Below are 16,194 nucleotides of genomic sequence, written 5' to 3'. Positions count from 1 at the left end.
TCACCCTCCCACCTATAGCTAGACAATAGAGTGTCCAATCCAGCAAAAATGAAGATCAAGCATTGTCGTTCCCGATACTCTCAACATTATGCACATGTAAAACTTTCCGAAGAAGGCCTCACTCATCAAACAATGAAAGCTTAAAAGGAAGGAAAGGTTTTGGGAGTGGTCTACCACTAGAGTTTGTCAAAAAGAATGGCATAAAAGATGTGACAACTCAAGTGTGTATAGCCATGACTCAGTACACAAGAGACCCTAAGCAAGAAGCATTAAGTTCATTCAGTTCAAATAAGGTTGTAGTTGGCTTCAAAGACTGAGTTTCTACAATCAACAAGTTTCAAGAAGAGTTTTCAAGGCTCGAAACATACAAGTCTTTTCGAGAGGTGCATGGCTACTCAGGTGCAACGTAGTGTTCTTTACAAGGCATTTAAAATCATTGCTCCCAATGCAAGTGAATGCAACCTATATGCTCTAGACTCTCCTAATGGTGCAAATGATGCAAACTAAATGAATTTTTTTTTTTTTTTTTTTTTTTTTTTTTTTTTTTTTTTTTTTTTTTTTGCAAATAGGTGTGCAATGCATGACTCAAATGAAACACAATCAAAGCAAACATGATCAAATGCTTGGTACCTCCCCCAAACTTGAGATACACAGTCTCTGTGTGTTCAAGGAAAGAGAGAGATACCGAGAAGAAAACTAAATTGCAAAAATGAAATGGTATATACAAGGGAGAGAAAGAAGTACCTCCTATGGATAGTATGTGGGGGCAGATGCCCCAGCATCGTCGTCGTCAGGAGGGAAGGTGGTGTAGTAACCACCGGATGCTGAACCGGAGCCTCCATACCATGGTTGGCTCTCAACCTCGTCAATCTCGTCCTCACTTTCTGAAGAAGCGAGGGATGGGGATTTGTTGCCTGAAGTGGAAGGTTGAGTGGGTGGGTTCCTCCACTTACGCTGAAGCTGCGCAGCAGTGAGTGGGAAGCCAAGAGCATCAGGCGGTGGTTGAGGCTGGGGGTTTGAGGTGTTCGCGAAAGCGAAATCGGCTGAGCTACATCCAGCTATTCCTCCCCTAGTTAAGACATCAGCTACTTTCTTCATGAACTTGGCTGAAGTCTTTGCCTGCTTCTTCACAGTCTTGCTTAGCGCCTTGCATTTATCCTTCAGCTTTTCTATCGTTCTGTCCTGAGCTTTGTTCCACCTCTGGAGACGACCAATGTGGTCATGAGCATCACGGAGAGCTCCAGGTGGAAGGACTCCGTCATGGGGCTTGAAGTAGTAGCGCGGAGGTCCATAGATATGCTCAGATGTGTCTGCAACAGGCGAGTCAGGTTGCGTAGGGACACTCCTTTTCCTTGATGGAGCTGCTTGAATTGGATCGAGAGGCCCGTGTTCTCCGAGAAAGTACTCCTGGGGAATGTTGAAGCTGACAGCTCCAGGTATCTCTAAACTCGTCAGGTTCCGGTTTGGAAGAACCACCTCGACTGGCTTGCCCTGCAAGTAGTAGTGGTAGACGTAGTCCTTCCCATACATCCCACTGAAATATGTGGCAATCCTCAAGTAGGTGCCATCAATGAACCTAGGCCCCGCTGCGTCCTTTCCCAAGGGAACATTCAGAAATTGGAGCAGTGGTGTGATCATTCCGCCTATCCCCATCTTTGGGCGCGAATCAGTGGTGTACCACGCCCAATCTCTGTAGTGCTCGAGACGGCCCACAAAGAAACTGACAATCCCAAAGTAGCATAGATGTCAGTGCTGGGAAGGGGTAACACTCCAGGTTGAGCGTAGGGACGGATAGCCGGACAGAGCAGTCTCATGTCTTCCTCAGTAACCGTACCAGCTTGCTTCCGTGGGTAAAAAGCATGGACTAGCAATCTGTGGAGGTAGCGTACAGACGGGTGTCGGATGTGTGAGTTCTTGTCTGCCCCGGTAGAGTGCTTGTTTCCAGTAATCAATTTCCAGAGCTCTGTGGGGAGGTTCTCACACTTGGGAAGTGAGTGGTCTTCTAGGTCTTGGAACCCCATGACCCTCCCAATGTCCTTGAAGTTCATGTTGAATTCTCTTCCATTGACCTTGAACCTGATTTTTCCCCATCCTTGTCTCACATGCGCCGTGTCATGGTAAGTGACCACAAGAGAGGATAGGAACTGACAAGTGACATCCTTGTAGAAAGGATAAGCCATGGTGAGGAGTTTTGGCATCTTCAAATGTCCCAGCATCGTCTCAATATCAGACTCTAGACCCAACTCCTTCAGCAAACCGAGGTCGGCAAACCTGGTTGGAGCCCAAGTGACTCCATTCTTCAAATGGTCATATAGCTCCTCCACAGATGGAGTTTTCGTTCTGTCTCGATCAACAGCAACCCCTTTGCCCTTTGACATTTTGGCTTTCTTCGTAGGTGCCGGCTCATCTTCACTCTCAGTTTCACCTTCCTCATGGGTGGGAACTGGTACGCTTTTTCCTGCCCTCTTCTCGTGTTCTTTCGATTTCTTTGCAGCCAACGTCTGCTGTCTCACAGTCCTCTGCGTCCCTGAGCCAGTTGGCTCGCTGGTTAAAGCTTTTCCTCTTAGTGCAAACTCTTGACTTTCGGCTTCTTGCCTCTCAGCTTCCAACCTTCCCTTTGTCTTCTTAACCATTTTCACCTGAAAAATTACAAACTTGGAAAGGGATAAGTAGATGGAAGTAAAGAAAAGCAAGACTTTGCAAGATCAAATTTTTGCAAAAGTGAACTTAACAGGTGAATTTTTCAGTTTAAACTCAAGTTCAACACAATGCAACAATGTAACATCTTAACGCATCTAGTCCACCCACAAACACACTCAATTAAGATCAAATTCGAAAAACCCCCAAATCCATGAATCCTAATTTTGCCTAAGTGCAATTTAAACTCAATTTCACCATTAATTCAACAACCCAACTTGATAGATAAACTTTCCCTAGTCTATTTCACCACAATTTAGCAAGAAAAGAATCAAATTTCGACTTTCAAATTCTAGGGTTCATGGACCTACGAATTTGAATTTAAAAACTCAATACCTTGCTCTGGATGAAAGGAAATGGTGAATGGGTAGTGAAGAATAGACTACAGGGGCGAAAGCTTGGATTTAGAAACAAGAACTAGTTGATTTGGGTGAGAATTGAGAAGGTTTTGGGAATTTTGGTGTGGGTGAGTTTGAGAGAGTTTGTGAGTTTTTGAGAGGAGGGGAGAGTGATAGAGATGGAGTCGCGGGGGTTGGGGTAGGTTTAGGGTCGTCCGGTTCGGTCTAGGGTGGTTAGGGTCGGTTTACTTGTATTAAACCGGGGTTTAGAGTTAGGAAACTTACCTGGACCGGTTCGGGAGCGACGTGAGGGTGTCGCTGGGAGAGGTCGCTCCCGAGTCGTTTCCCTGCGTCGCGCTTCTACTAAACGCGAGCGACCTTGGAGTATCGCTCTAGAAACCTCGCTCTGAGTTGGAGCGACGTCAAGGTGTCGCTCTAGTGTGTCGCTCCGGTTTATCAATACGCGAGCGACTACGATGTGTCGCTCCCATAACGTCGCTCCCAGATGGAGCGACCTTTCCACCTCGCTCCGAGACCTCACTCTGGCGCGGTTTTTCTTGATCCGGCGACGAAATCGCGAGCGACCTTGTAGTGTCGCTCTCGAAACCTCGCTCCCAGGTGGAGCGATCTTGAGGTGTCGCTGTGAGACCTCGCTCCCACGCACAACTCTGTCTCAAAACTGAACCGATCAAGCACCTGCACACACCTTCTCTCCCTTTTTTTTTTTTTTTTTTTTTTATTTTTTTTTTTTTTTTTTGTATGCAATAAGATGAAAAATGAAAATACCAATGCAATATATACAAGGATACGCATGGGACTTCCTCCCAAGTGAGCTTGTTTTAAGTCCCGAGCTTGACTTTGCCTCCTTTTAGATTAGGCCGGTGTAGGATCAGACAGTGGAACTGAAGTTCCCGGGTCTTCCGATTTGGTTCCCAAGTAAAGCTTCGCCCTTTGTCCATTGATGGTGAACTCTCTTCCATCAGAAGTCCACAAAACTATTGCTCCATAAGGTTTAACCTCTTTAATCTTGAAAGGACCAGACCTCCTTGACTTTAGCTTGCCTGGAAACACTTCAGTCTGGAGTTGTATAGAAGAACTTGATCTCCTTCTTTAAAGTCTCTTTTCAGGATATGTTTGTCATGGAGAGCCTTTGTTTTCTCTTTGTAGATCTTTGAACTTTCAAAAGCTTCAAGTCTTATCTCATCAAGTTCATTCAGCTGGATCAATCTCTTCTCCTTGGCACTCTTGATGTCAAAGTTCAGCAACTTGACTGCCCATAGTGCCTTGTACTCAAGCTCAACTGGTAGATGGCAAGATTTTCCATAGAGAAGGTTGAAAGGTGTAGTCCCCAAAGGTGTCTTGTAAGCTGTCCTATAAGCCCACAATGCATCATCAAGCTTGATGGACCAATCTTTCCGTGTAACCCCCACAATCTTCTCCAGAATGGACTTGATCTCCCTGTTGGAAATCTCAACTTGACCACTTGTTTGGGGGTGGTAAGGAGTTGCAACCTTGTGCTTCACACCATTCTTCTTAAGGAGGTTTGCAAACAGTTTGTTGATGAAGTGAGACCCTCCATCACTGATCACAACTCTTGGAATCCCAAACCTTGGAAAGATTATGCTCTTGAACATTTTTAGAACCACCTTTGCATCATTGGTTGGACTTGCAATTGCTTCCACCCACTTAGAGACATAATCTACAGCCACCAGTATGTACTTGTTGCTATAAGATGAAGGAAAAGGCCCCATGAAGTCAATACCCCAGACATCAAACACTTCAACTTCTAGGATGGGGTTTTGAGGCATTTCATTCCTCTTGGTGATGTTTCCTCTTCTTTGACAAGAGTCACACCTTGAGACAAAGTCTTGGGTGTCTTTAAACATGTGAGGCCACCAAAATCCAGCTTGTAGCACCTTTGCAACTGTCTTAAAGGTAGCAAAGTGGCCTCCATAGGATGATCCATGACAATGTGTAAGGATCCCATCAATTTCTTCTTCAGCCACTGCCCTTCTATAGAGTTGATCTCTACAAAGTATGTAGAGGTAAGGCTCATCCCAATAATATCTCTTCACATCCTTATAGAACTTCTTCTTGGCATAACCTTCAAGGTTCAATGGCTCTTTTCCAGTAGCTAAGTAGTTGACTATATCAGCATACCAAGGACCCTTCTCATCAGCTGCCTTCACCTCTTCAAGTTTCTTTCCCGTCTCACAAACAGCTACCACTGCATGAATAGCCATCATTTGCTCTTCTGGAAGTCTGTCATCAATAGGGATTCCACACTCCACCTTCAACCTGGACAGGTGATCAGCTACTCCATTCTCAACTCCAGGCCTGTCCTTGATCTCAAGATCAAACTCTTGTAGCAGCAGAATCCATCTCAACAGTCTTGGTTTTGCATCTTTCTTGGCTAAGAGGTGTCTCAATGCAGCATGATCAGTGTAGACAGTCACCTTTGACCCAACCAAGTAGCTTCTGAACTTCTCAAATGCAAAGACAATGGCCAATAGCTCCTTCTCAGTTGTAGAGTATTTAGCTTGAGCTTCATCAAGTGTTCTACTTGCATAGTAGATCACATGTGACTTCTTGTCTCTCTTCTGGCCTAGGACTGCTCCTACAGCAAAGTCACTTGCATCACACATGATCTCAAAGGGGAGATCCCAATCTGGCGGTTGAACTATGGGTGCACTGATGAGTGCATTCTTCAGGTTTTTGAAAGCTTCCATACACTCCTCATCGAAGTGAAATGCAGCTTCTTTGCATAACAGCCTGGTCAATGGTCTAGCTATCTTAGAGAAATCCATGATGAATCTTCTATAGAAACCGGCATGACCCAGAAAGCTTCTTATATCCTTCACTGTTCTTGGTGGAGCTAGACCAACCATGACATCTATCTTGGCTTTGTCCACTTCAATTCCTTTCTCAGAAACTTTGTGTCCAAGAACAATCCCTTCCTTGACCATGAAGTGACACTTCTCCCAATTGAGCACCAGGTTAGTGTCCTCACATCTCTGTAATACCCTGCAAAGATTTGACAAACAAGTAGCAAACGAAGAACCATATACAGAAAAATCATCCATAAACACCTCCATTACATCCTCAATAAAATCAGAGAAAATTGACATCATTGCTCTTTGGAATGTTGCTGGTGCATTGCACAGTCCAAATGGCATCCTTCGATATGCAAAGGTACCATAAGGACAAGTGAATGTCGTTTTCTCTTGGTCATTTGGGTGTATAGGGATTTGGAAAAATCCAGAGTATCCATCAAGGAAACAATAATAAGGATGGTTAGCTAGCCTCTCTAACATCTGATCAATGAATGGTAAAGGGAAATGATCCTTTCTAGAGGCTGCATTCAGTTTTCGATAGTCAATGCACATCCTATGTCCAGTTATTGTTCTTGTTGGTATTAACTCATCATTTTCGTTCTTAACAACTGTTATGCCACCTTTTTTAGGAACTACATGCACAGGTGAAACCCAATTGCTATCAGAGATAGGATAGATCACACCAGCATCTAACAATTTGATTATCTCTTTTTTAACAACATCTTTCAAATTAGGATTTAATCTTCTTTGGTGTTCAATTGAAGTTTTAGATTCATCCTCTAGATGTATCCTATGCATGCACAAAGATGGTGAGATTCCTTTAATGTCATCAAGTGAGTATCCTAGTGCTTTTCTATACTTTTTAAGTTCATTTAAAAGCATAGACAATTCATTCTCAGTCAGCTCACTACTCACAATGACAGGATATGTCTCATTAGGTCCAAGGAAAGCGTACCTTACACCATGGGGAAGAGGTTTAAGCTCCACTTTTGGTGCCTTGAGCTCACTCCAATCAGCTTCATGGAGGTTCTCTTGAATGTCTGCTGAGGCAGCATGTTGAGTCATTTGTGGCAACTCCATGAACTCATCTTCTCCATCCTCCTCAAGGTGAACATCTAGCCTTCTTACTAGCTCATCACTCTCTTTGTTTTCAATCATTTGGGTCTCTCTTTCAATGGTCAGGGCATGTTGAAGAGAGTCCTCAATCGCTAACTCCTCAAGGAAATCATCAGCCAAGGCATCCATCTCATCAATGTAGAATATTTCTCCTTGAGTTGTGGGCTTCTTCATCATCTCCTTGATATCAAAATGGAGAATGTGATCTTTTCCAAGGTGGAGATCAATTGTGCCATCTCTCACATTCACCATTGCTCCAGCAGTTGCCAAGAAAGGTCTTCCAAAGATCAAAGGATCTCTAGGCTCTTCATCCATCTCAAGCACTACAAAGTCAGTAGGCACTTCACAATTTCCTATCTTTACAGGAAGATCTTCTAGGATGCCAATGGGGAGCTTGACAGATCGATCAGCTAGCACCAAAGAGATCTTGCACTTTTTATATTGTGTAAACCCAAGCTTCTTGGCAATGGATAGTGGCATGAGGCTGACACTTGCTCCCAAGTCACATAGACATTTCTCAAATGTCAAAGGTCCAATGGCGCATGGCAGGGTGAAACTACCAGGGTCTTCTAGCTTCCTTGGGACAGTCAGTCTCTGAATAATGGCACTGCACTCGTGAGTAAGAATCACCATCCCTTCCATCTCTTTCTTCTTTTGTTCTACAGCATCTTTCAAGAACTTGCTGTATTGTGGAACCAGCATAAATGCATCAATTATGGGCATGGTGAGCTGAACTTCACTCATTTGCTTGTCAAACAAGGCTTTGTACTTCTCTAGGAGTTGCTTCTTGAATCTTCCAGGAAAGGGAAGCTTTGGCTCATAGGGAGGAGGAGTGAACAATTTCTCCTTTGTTGATGTAGCCTCCTCATTTTTGTTCTCAACTTTCTCCTCTCCAATCTTTCTCTTGCCCTTAGCTTCAACTATCTTCTCCAATATTTCCTCATTAGTTTTCTCATCCACAATCACCACATCATCATCTACATTGATGACCACCTCCCCACCTTGTTTCTCATTATCCTTAATGAGAACTTTAGGAGGCAACTCTCTTCCACTCCTTAGGGTGATTGCCTTCATTGTCTCCTTTGGGTTTTGTTCAGGCTTTCCAGGTAGTGTACCTTGTTGGCGACTTGAGCTGGCTGTCATAGAGACAAACTGGTTCTCCAAGTTTTTGAACTTGTTGTTTAGATCATGGTAATTCCCATCAATCTTGTTGTGGAGATTTTTCAGCTCATACCCTAATTGTTTCTCACTTCTTGCTTGTCCCTCCAATAATTGTTTCAGCATCGCTTCAGTACTACTCTCTTGTGGAGGTTGTGTTGATGATCCAGCTTGTTCTTGTGCAGGTTGATTTGGTTTTGGTGAGAATCCAGGAGGGAAGTTCTGTTTTGGTTGGTAACCACCTTGGTTGTTGTTGTAGAATGGCTTAGGCTGATTGTTGTAGAATGGTTTTGGCTGGTAGTTGTTGAATGGCTTCTGTTGGTTGTTGTAGAAGGGTTTCTGTTGGTAGTTGTTCTGGTTTTGATAGTCATGTTCCTTCTTGTACCATGTACCCTGAGCATTGACATAGTACATATCTTCTTGGCATTCTACTCCATCAGCTTCAGAAACCATATGTAACTCCTCCTTCTTGTTCTTTTCTGATAGTAGCATGTCAATCTTTTCTTGTATTGCTTTCAGTTCTCTTTTTGTGGTCATATCTTCTCCTCCCCCACTTCTGTCTCTTCTGTCATATTCATCATTGTAGACAGAATCACTCTGTGCCATGTTCTCCAAGAGTTCTAATGCATCTTCGACAGTCCTCCCCAAGTAGTTTCCATTGCTTGCAGTGTCAAGCTGGCTTTTGAATTTAGGCAAGACTCCTCTGTAGAAAGTGCTTAGCAAGCTCTCATTGTTGAAGCCATGGTGGGGACATTGAGACAAGTAGGTTCTGAATCTCTCCCATGCCTCTGAAAATCCTTCAAGTCCTTTTTGTTGAAAACCAGAGATCTGATTTCTAAGGTTTGCAGTCCTTGTAGCAGAGAAGAACTTGTTGAGGAAGGCCTTCTTGCATTCATCCCAAGTTGTGATAGTATCACTTGAGATGTTTTTCTCCCAAGTGTGAGCCTTGTCTCCCAAAGAGAAGGGAAACAATCTGAGCTTGAAAGCATCCTCTGAAACTCCATTTGTTTTTGACAAGCCACAGTATTTATCAAATCTGTCAAGGTGATCTAGTGGGTCTTCCAAGGCAAGTCCATGGTACTTGTTGTTTTCAATCATGTTGATGAGGCTGGACTTGATCTCGAAATTGTTGTTGGCAACTGGCGGTCCCCTAATGCCCAACCTATTCCCATTTATGTTAGGTTGATCATATGTACCGATGGCCCTAGCTTGGCGTTGTGGTTGTCTAGGTCGAAGGTTGGCAGCTCCTTGACCATTGCCCTCTTGAGCAGCTCCAGGAGGAACTTCTTGGACATTTTGTCTATGATCATCAACTTCATAGACACCTTCCGGTTGATTCGGGTTTCTCTCCATCTCAAGCCCCAATCTATGTAAGTGGGCTTGCTTTTCTCTTTCTCTTCTCTGTCTTCCCAACTCTCTTTCTAAGGCTTTGATGTTGTCCACTCTTGGTGCAAGATTTGTTGATCCTTTGCTTCTCAAGTTCATGCACCTGTCATCCAAATATATATGAAGATAGATAATTAGTAACTTAAAAACAAAGTAAAACTCAGTCTCAAGCAAAGACTCAAACGCAATGTCACAATCAGACTAGGATTGGCAACGGCGCCAATTTGATAATAGGTTTTTCTGCCTATTGCAAATGTTGTAGTATAGGGGGGTGAATGTCGAACCAGTCCTAGTGATGTGAATCAGTGAGAATACAAGTCATTTCTTAAGCTAAGCAGATTCAATAGTTGTGAGTGTGTGACAAGTAACAATAGCAAACAGAGCAATACAACAAGGTTTTAATCAATTTAGACAAGTGAATCCATGGGTATTGGGAATTGACTTCAAGTAACTAAGATCCAATCTAGGTGACAAGCTTTCAATCAAAGTAATCTCTTAAGTCTAAACACAATTTAGACAAGTCCTATGTCTAGGTAAATGCCCATTTGCTTAGAAATCATTAAACATCAAATGTCTTTGGCTTAATTCAATCAAGCAATCTTTAAGTTCAAGTTCAATAACTATCTAGCAATTTTAACATCAAGTGTCCTTGGCTAATCTCACTAGAGCTTAGTTGAGTTGATTCAAACACTTCATCTAATCATGTCTGATGAGAAGTGTTTAGAAATCAGGTTTAGAGTGATCAAGACTAAACAAGCATTAAAAATACTCAACAAGCAAGTTCATACAAGGATCTAATACAATAACACCATAGATCTTCACTAAGTTACTCTAATCTCCCTAACCCATGAATTCTTAAGGAAACTACTCACTAATCTCCATGAAAACACTTAATCTCATAATAGATTGAAGCATATTCAAGTAGATACAACAGAGAATAAAGATAAACAAGGATTTAAACAAGCAAAACGAAATTAAAACTCAAGAACAGATGATGAACAATGAAGAACAGCTCAAGAACACTAAGAACAATGATATTTCAAAGAGAGAGAGTTTTTACAAGTTAAATTATTACAAAGTTGGATATATCTGTTTCTTGCCCACTCTTTTGATAAAAAGAAAGCAAATATTATACAGAAAAGTAGGAAAAATCGTGCAAAGGAAAGGTGGGTGGAAGAAAGTGGGAAGTTGGTTAATCCCATCAACTTTCAAGTGGTCCCCGGCAAGGGTTGATACACCTGTAGTAAATCGATTATAACTTATCCAATACAGCTCCAAATGACTTGAAACCACTTCCATTGGAAAGCTAACTCAATTTCCAGTGTCTCCACAAATTTTGAGCTTCAGAAAAGATCTTTAAGGCTTTCATCCGTGTTCATCTTTCACTCTCCGGATTCGGGAGCGACCTCGCTGTGTCGCTGCGAGAGGTCGCTCCGGATTCGTTGTCTCCGGGTGATCAATACGCGAGCGACTCTTCCCTGTCGCTCTAGTAAGGTCGCTCTGATAGGGAGATCAGAGCGACGTCAAGGTGTCGCTCCAGACTGGTCGCTCCGGGCGATCAATACGCGAGCGACTCTTCCCTGTCGCTCTAGTAAGGTCGCTCTGATAGGGAGATCAGAGCGACGTCGAGGTGTCGCTCCGTACTGGTCGCTCCCATGCCTTGCTCGCCGAATGACCACTCTAAACACTCCTTTTTGAGCTCCAAATGCCTCCAAGTGTCTCCAAGAACTCCATGTGGTACTCCAATACCTGATAAGGACTCATGTATGCAAAATGCAACCTAAACATGGCTAAATCCTAATCTATATGATCAAAATGCACATGGATGAATGGATAAAACAATAGAAATATGCAAGATATCAAGAGCTTGCTTAGAATTGTGTTTAGGCTTAAGGTTGATAGTTTGATTGATCATTTGCCATCCTTAGTTCGATACTTGATCACCCAAGGTCTAATCCCTATGCCCATGAGTTCTCTTTTCCCTTAGTCAAGAAGTATCATTCTGTTATTGCTTTCTAGTTTTAGTCATAGCTTAAAACCCATCTAAATCATTGGTTGCACTTAGATTAAGTGAGTATTTGCATTCTCAGTGCTTTGATATCCCTCAGAACTGGTTCGACAATCACTATACTACAACATTTGTCTTAGGAGCCTTGAAAACTCCTAACATCAAATTGGCGCCGTTGCCAAATTCTGAGTAGATTTAAACATTGAGATTTAGTCACTTGCTTGAGACTAAGTCATTTTAATTTTGTTTTGTTACTGATTCTTCTTCTTCACCTACCTTTCACTTTCAGGTGTATGAACTTGAGGAGCAAAGGTCCATCAAACCTAGCTCCAATAGTAGCAGACATCAGAGCTTTCGAGAGGGAGTGTACTAGAGCTAGAAGAGAAGAAGAACAACAAGCCCACTTGCAGAGATTGGATATTGATATGGCAGATCCACCGCAAGGGGCAAAACACCAACCGCGGGCAGCTCGACCCATTGGTACTTATGACCGGCCCAACATTCATGGTCATAGACTAGGAATCCGAGCACCAGCTGTGGCAGCCAACAACTTTGAGGTCAAGTCAGGACTCCTCAACGTGATCGAGAACAACAAGTATCATGGCTTGGCTCTGGAGGACCCATTTGATCACTTGGATAGGTTCGACAGCTACTGTGGGTTGTCAAAAACCAATGGTGTGTCCGAAGATGCCTTAAAGCTCAAGCTATTCCCTTTCTCTTTGGGGGATAAGGCACGTCAGTGGGAGAAGTCTCTACCCAGCCACTCTATCACCACTTGGGATGAGTGCAAGAGAGCATTCTTGGAGAAATTCTTCTCATCCTCAAGAACTGCTAAGCTGAGAAATGAGATCTCCAGTTTCCAACAGAAGAACTTGGAAGGATTCAGTGAAGCCTGGGAGAGATTCAAGGGCTACCAAGCTCAATGCCCACACCATGGTTTCTCTAAGGAGAGCTTGCTGAGCACATTCTACCGTGGTGCTCTTCCTAAGTACAGGGCCAGACTGGATACAGCTAGCAATGGGTTCTTCTTGGGGAGAACTGAGGAAGATGCAGAGGAGCTGGTTGACAACATGGTAAAGAGTGATGCAGTCTACAGTGGAGACCACGACAGAAGCAGTCGAACAGATGATAAGCAGACGAGGAAGGAGTTGAAAGCTCTACAGGATAAGATAGACATCCTCCTTGCTGATAAAGCCACACAAGAGCAGCTGCACTTTGTTGGTAACCCAAGCCAAGATACACCACCTGTTGTCCATGAGGTTGAGGGTTTGGAAGGTCAGGAAGAGCTGTGTTTCATCAACAACAATGGTAGCTGGTACAAAAAAGAGCCCAACTTTCAGTACAACAACTACCAACAGAAATCCTATCCCAACAACCAACAGAGTGGTTATCCGCCTCAAAACAACCAGCAAGGCAGCTATCAACCTCATCAAACCCCTCATCTGGTTCCTCTGCTCCTCAAGAGAGCAGCACTGACACCCTGCTGAAACAAATCTTGGAGTCTCAGACTAGAAGTGAGAAGCATGTTGGTTATGAGTTGAAGAACCTTCATTCCAAGATTGATGGGAGCTACAATGAGCTCAACAACAAGTTCTCACATCTTGCTTCTACAGTCAAGAATTTAGAGAATCAGTTTGCTTCCATGAACACTCACCAGACTCGCCAGCAAGGATCTCTACCTGGAAAATCTGACCAAAACCCCAAGGAGGCCAAAGCTATCACCCTTAGGAGTGGTAAGCAGTTACCTCCTACAACCCTCACCAGTGATGCTGAGAAACTAGGTGAAGAGGTGGCCATCAACTTAGATGATGAAGTGGTGATTGTTGATGAGAAAATCAATGATGAAATCTTGGAGAAGATTGTGGAAGCCAAGGGTAAAGGAAAGGTTGGGGAAGCGAAGAAAACAGTGAAAGATGGTGAAGTTCTTGCTCCAGCAAGTGAGAATTCTTTTGTTCCTCCTCCCTATGAACCCAAACTACCATTCCCTGGTAGATTCAAGAGGCAGCTGCTAGAGAAGTACAAGGCTTTGTTTGACAAGCAAATGAGTGAAGCTCAGGTTGCAATGCCCATCATCGATGCTTTCATGTTGATTCCTCAATACAACAAGTTCCTGAAAGATGTTGTAGCTGCAAAGAAGAAGGAAATGGAAAGCATGATGATTCTTACCCATGAGTGCAGTGCCATCATCCAAAGGCTTGATGTTCCAGAGAAGTTAGAGGATCCAGGATGCTTCACACTACCTTGTGCTCTTGGACCTATGGTATTTGAGAAATGTCTCTGCGATTTGGGAGCTAGTGTCAGCGTGATGCCTTTGTCTGTTGCAAAGAAGCTTGGATTCACTCAGTACAAGAAGTGTAAACTCTCTCTGGTGTTAGCTGATCGTTCAGTGAAGTACCCTGTGGGCATCTTAGAGGACCTACCTGTGAAGATTGGAAAATATGAGATACCTACAGATTTTGTGGTGCTTGAGATGGGTGAGGAGGCTCAAGACCCATTGATTCTTGGAAGGCCATTCTTAGCTACAGCAGGAGCAATTGTTAAGGTGAAAGCGGGCACGATTGATCTCCATTTGGGTAAAGGGCATGTTCTCCACTTTGACATCAAGGAGAAAATGAAGAAACCAACTGTGTTCGGGCAAGCCTTCTACATTGAAGAGATGGGCACTCTTGCTGATGAGCACCTTGAAGAGTTACCACCTGAGGACGACGAGGAGGGAGCATCTCCCTCTACTCATTCTCCATAGAAGGTAACCCACTACTTTCCCTTGTATATACCATTTCGTTTTTGCATATTAGTTTTCTCTTTTTGGGTATCTCTCTCTCCTTGACAACACAGAGACTGTGTCATTTAAGTTTGGGGGAGGTACCAAGTATTTGATCACGTTTGCTTTGATGATTTTGAGTCTCATGCATTGCATTATACATATATATTTGCATAAAAAAAAATTCATTAAGTTTGCATCATTGGCATTTCTAGGAGAGTCTAGAGCATATAGGTTGCATTTACTTGCATTGGGAGCAATGATTTGAAATGCCTTGTAAAGAACATTACTTTGCACCTGAATAGCTTATGCACCTCTCAAAAACACTTGTATGCTTCGAGCCTTGAAGACTCTTCCTGAAACTTGTTGATTACTGAAACTCAGTCTTTGAAGCCAACTACAACCTTATTTGAACTGAACGAACTTAATGCTTCTTGCTCATGGTCCCTTGTGTACTGAGTCATGGCTATACACACTTGAGTTGTCACATCCTTTATGCCAATCTTATTTTGACAAACTCTAGTGGTAGACCACTCCCAAAACCTTTCTCCTTTTAAGCTTTCATTGTTTGATGAGTGAGGCCTTCTTCGGAAAGTCTTACATGTGCATAATGTTGAGAGTATCGGGAACGACAATGCTTGATCTTCATTCTTGCTAGATTGGACACTCTATTGTCTAGCTATAGGTGGGGGGTGAGAGTTGTGATTATGATTTGGGAGCAATGAAAAAGGAAAAGAAATGACTCTTTGTGTTTAAGTGAATTGTCTTACTGGGATAAGTAGAAAAACCTCTAGCTCAAGTTATGAAAAGTCTTGGCCCCCATCTAAAAAAAAAAAAAAAAAAAGAGAATAAAATATGAAAGAAAAGAAAAAGAAAGAAAAAGGGGCTAGCAAAGTTGTTAGGAGCTAAGTAATGTTTTGAGGTTGTGAAAATCCCTTGTAGATTTCAAAGAGAAGGAGTTAATGTTCTTAGGATCTTTTGGTGAGAGATGTGAGTTGGGTTTGGCATTTGAGAATGATTGTGTAATTGTATGTTTGGGAAAAGGGTAGAACAATGGAGATTGAGCATTGTATGCATGAGTTGATCCCTTTCTTAGATATATTATGTGCAATGTCAAGGCTACTTGTTTCGAGAGTAAACCACCTTAAAGATTTTATGTTTCGAACCTCTTGAATCACTTGAATAAAAGTCTTCCCTCACCCAACCAAATGACTTGGACCAACTTGACCATTTGCAAAAATTCACCTGATGTTTTGTGCTTAATGAATGTGAGAGTTGGTTGATTTGAATGTGTGGATGCATGATGATGAGTGTAGGGATGAAAAGAGTTCAGATAGACCTAGAGAAGCTAGAGTGTAATAAGAGAGTGTGCTCGTGCTGGATTAGATGTTGAATCGAGTACTAGTTGTGTTTCTTTTGGCTATGAGCTCCCACCTTCAAACCTCTCTCCCTATGAGTTCTAGAAAGTTCACTTGTGGACAAGTAAAAGAACAAGTTTGGGGGAGTTGATATCTTGTATATTTCCATTATCTTATCCATTCATCCATGTGCATTTTGATCATATAGACTAGGATTTAGCCATGTTTAGGTTGCATTTTGCATACATAAGTCTTTATCAGGTATTGGAGTACCACATGGAGTTCTCGGAGACATTTGGGTGTGTTTGGAGCTCGAAAGAGGTGTAAAGATGATCATTGGACGAGCAGAGCGTTGGGAGCGACTTCCCGGAGCGACACCAGCAAGTCGCTCTGACCTGCCTTTTCAGAGCGACCTTACCAGAGCGATGCGGAGAAGTCGCTCGCCATTTCATCCCGGTGGAAGCCGAAACTGACCCGGAGCGACCTATCAGAGCGACCACTCCAGGTCGCTCCCGAAGCCCAGAGCGACTTGGCCAGA

General features: G+C 43.0%; 1 protein-coding gene and 2 non-coding genes across 3 annotated transcripts; 1 reads left to right on the top strand and 2 right to left on the bottom strand.

Annotated features, from left to right (window-relative positions):
* On the bottom strand, positions 1 to 3,786 carry LOC125588507. Its single transcript, XM_048759884.1, has 5 exons — positions 3,034 to 3,786; positions 1,722 to 2,639; positions 1,103 to 1,407; positions 775 to 1,048; positions 1 to 12 (listed from the first exon to the last, which is right to left on the bottom strand). Exons 2-5 carry the CDS (start codon positions 2,631 to 2,633, stop codon positions 1 to 3), a joined length of 1,503 nt encoding a protein of 500 aa, XP_048615841.1. The 5' UTR covers positions 2,634 to 2,639; positions 3,034 to 3,786.
* A 5,093-nt stretch (positions 3,787 to 8,879) lies between these two features.
* Positions 8,880 to 8,986, top strand: LOC125589372. Its single transcript, XR_007325563.1, has one exon. It is a non-coding gene; the product is annotated as a small nucleolar RNA R71 (small nucleolar RNA).
* Positions 8,987 to 12,370: 3,384 nt separating this feature from the next.
* LOC125589326 lies at positions 12,371 to 12,477 on the bottom strand. Its single transcript, XR_007325514.1, has one exon. It is a non-coding gene; the product is annotated as a small nucleolar RNA R71 (small nucleolar RNA).
* Positions 12,478 to 16,194: the final 3,717 nt, after the last annotated feature.

Source organism: Brassica napus, chromosome C6, assembly GCF_020379485.1.
Source record: "Brassica napus cultivar Da-Ae chromosome C6, Da-Ae, whole genome shotgun sequence".
Taxonomy (NCBI): domain Eukaryota; kingdom Viridiplantae; phylum Streptophyta; class Magnoliopsida; order Brassicales; family Brassicaceae; genus Brassica; species Brassica napus.
The sequence above is the reverse complement of the archived record's forward strand: the minus strand, read 5'-3'. Positions and strand labels throughout refer to the sequence as shown.

What these genes read in the sequence shown, in the direction of transcription:
- LOC125588507 (XM_048759884.1), bottom strand. Translation starts at nt 2,633, where the DNA reads ATGGTTAAGAAGACAAAGGGAAGGTTGGAAGCTGAGAGGCAAGAAGCC. An exon ending in ATGCTACTTTGGGATTGTCA is followed by an intron (nt 1,408 to 1,721) that starts GTTTCTTTGTGG and finishes AACATTCCCCAG; the next exon opens with GAGTACTTTCTCGGAGAACA. An exon ending in CAGGCAAAGACTTCAGCCAA is followed by an intron (nt 1,049 to 1,102) that starts GTTCATGAAGAA and finishes AGCTGGATGTAG; the next exon opens with CTCAGCCGATTTCGCTTTCG.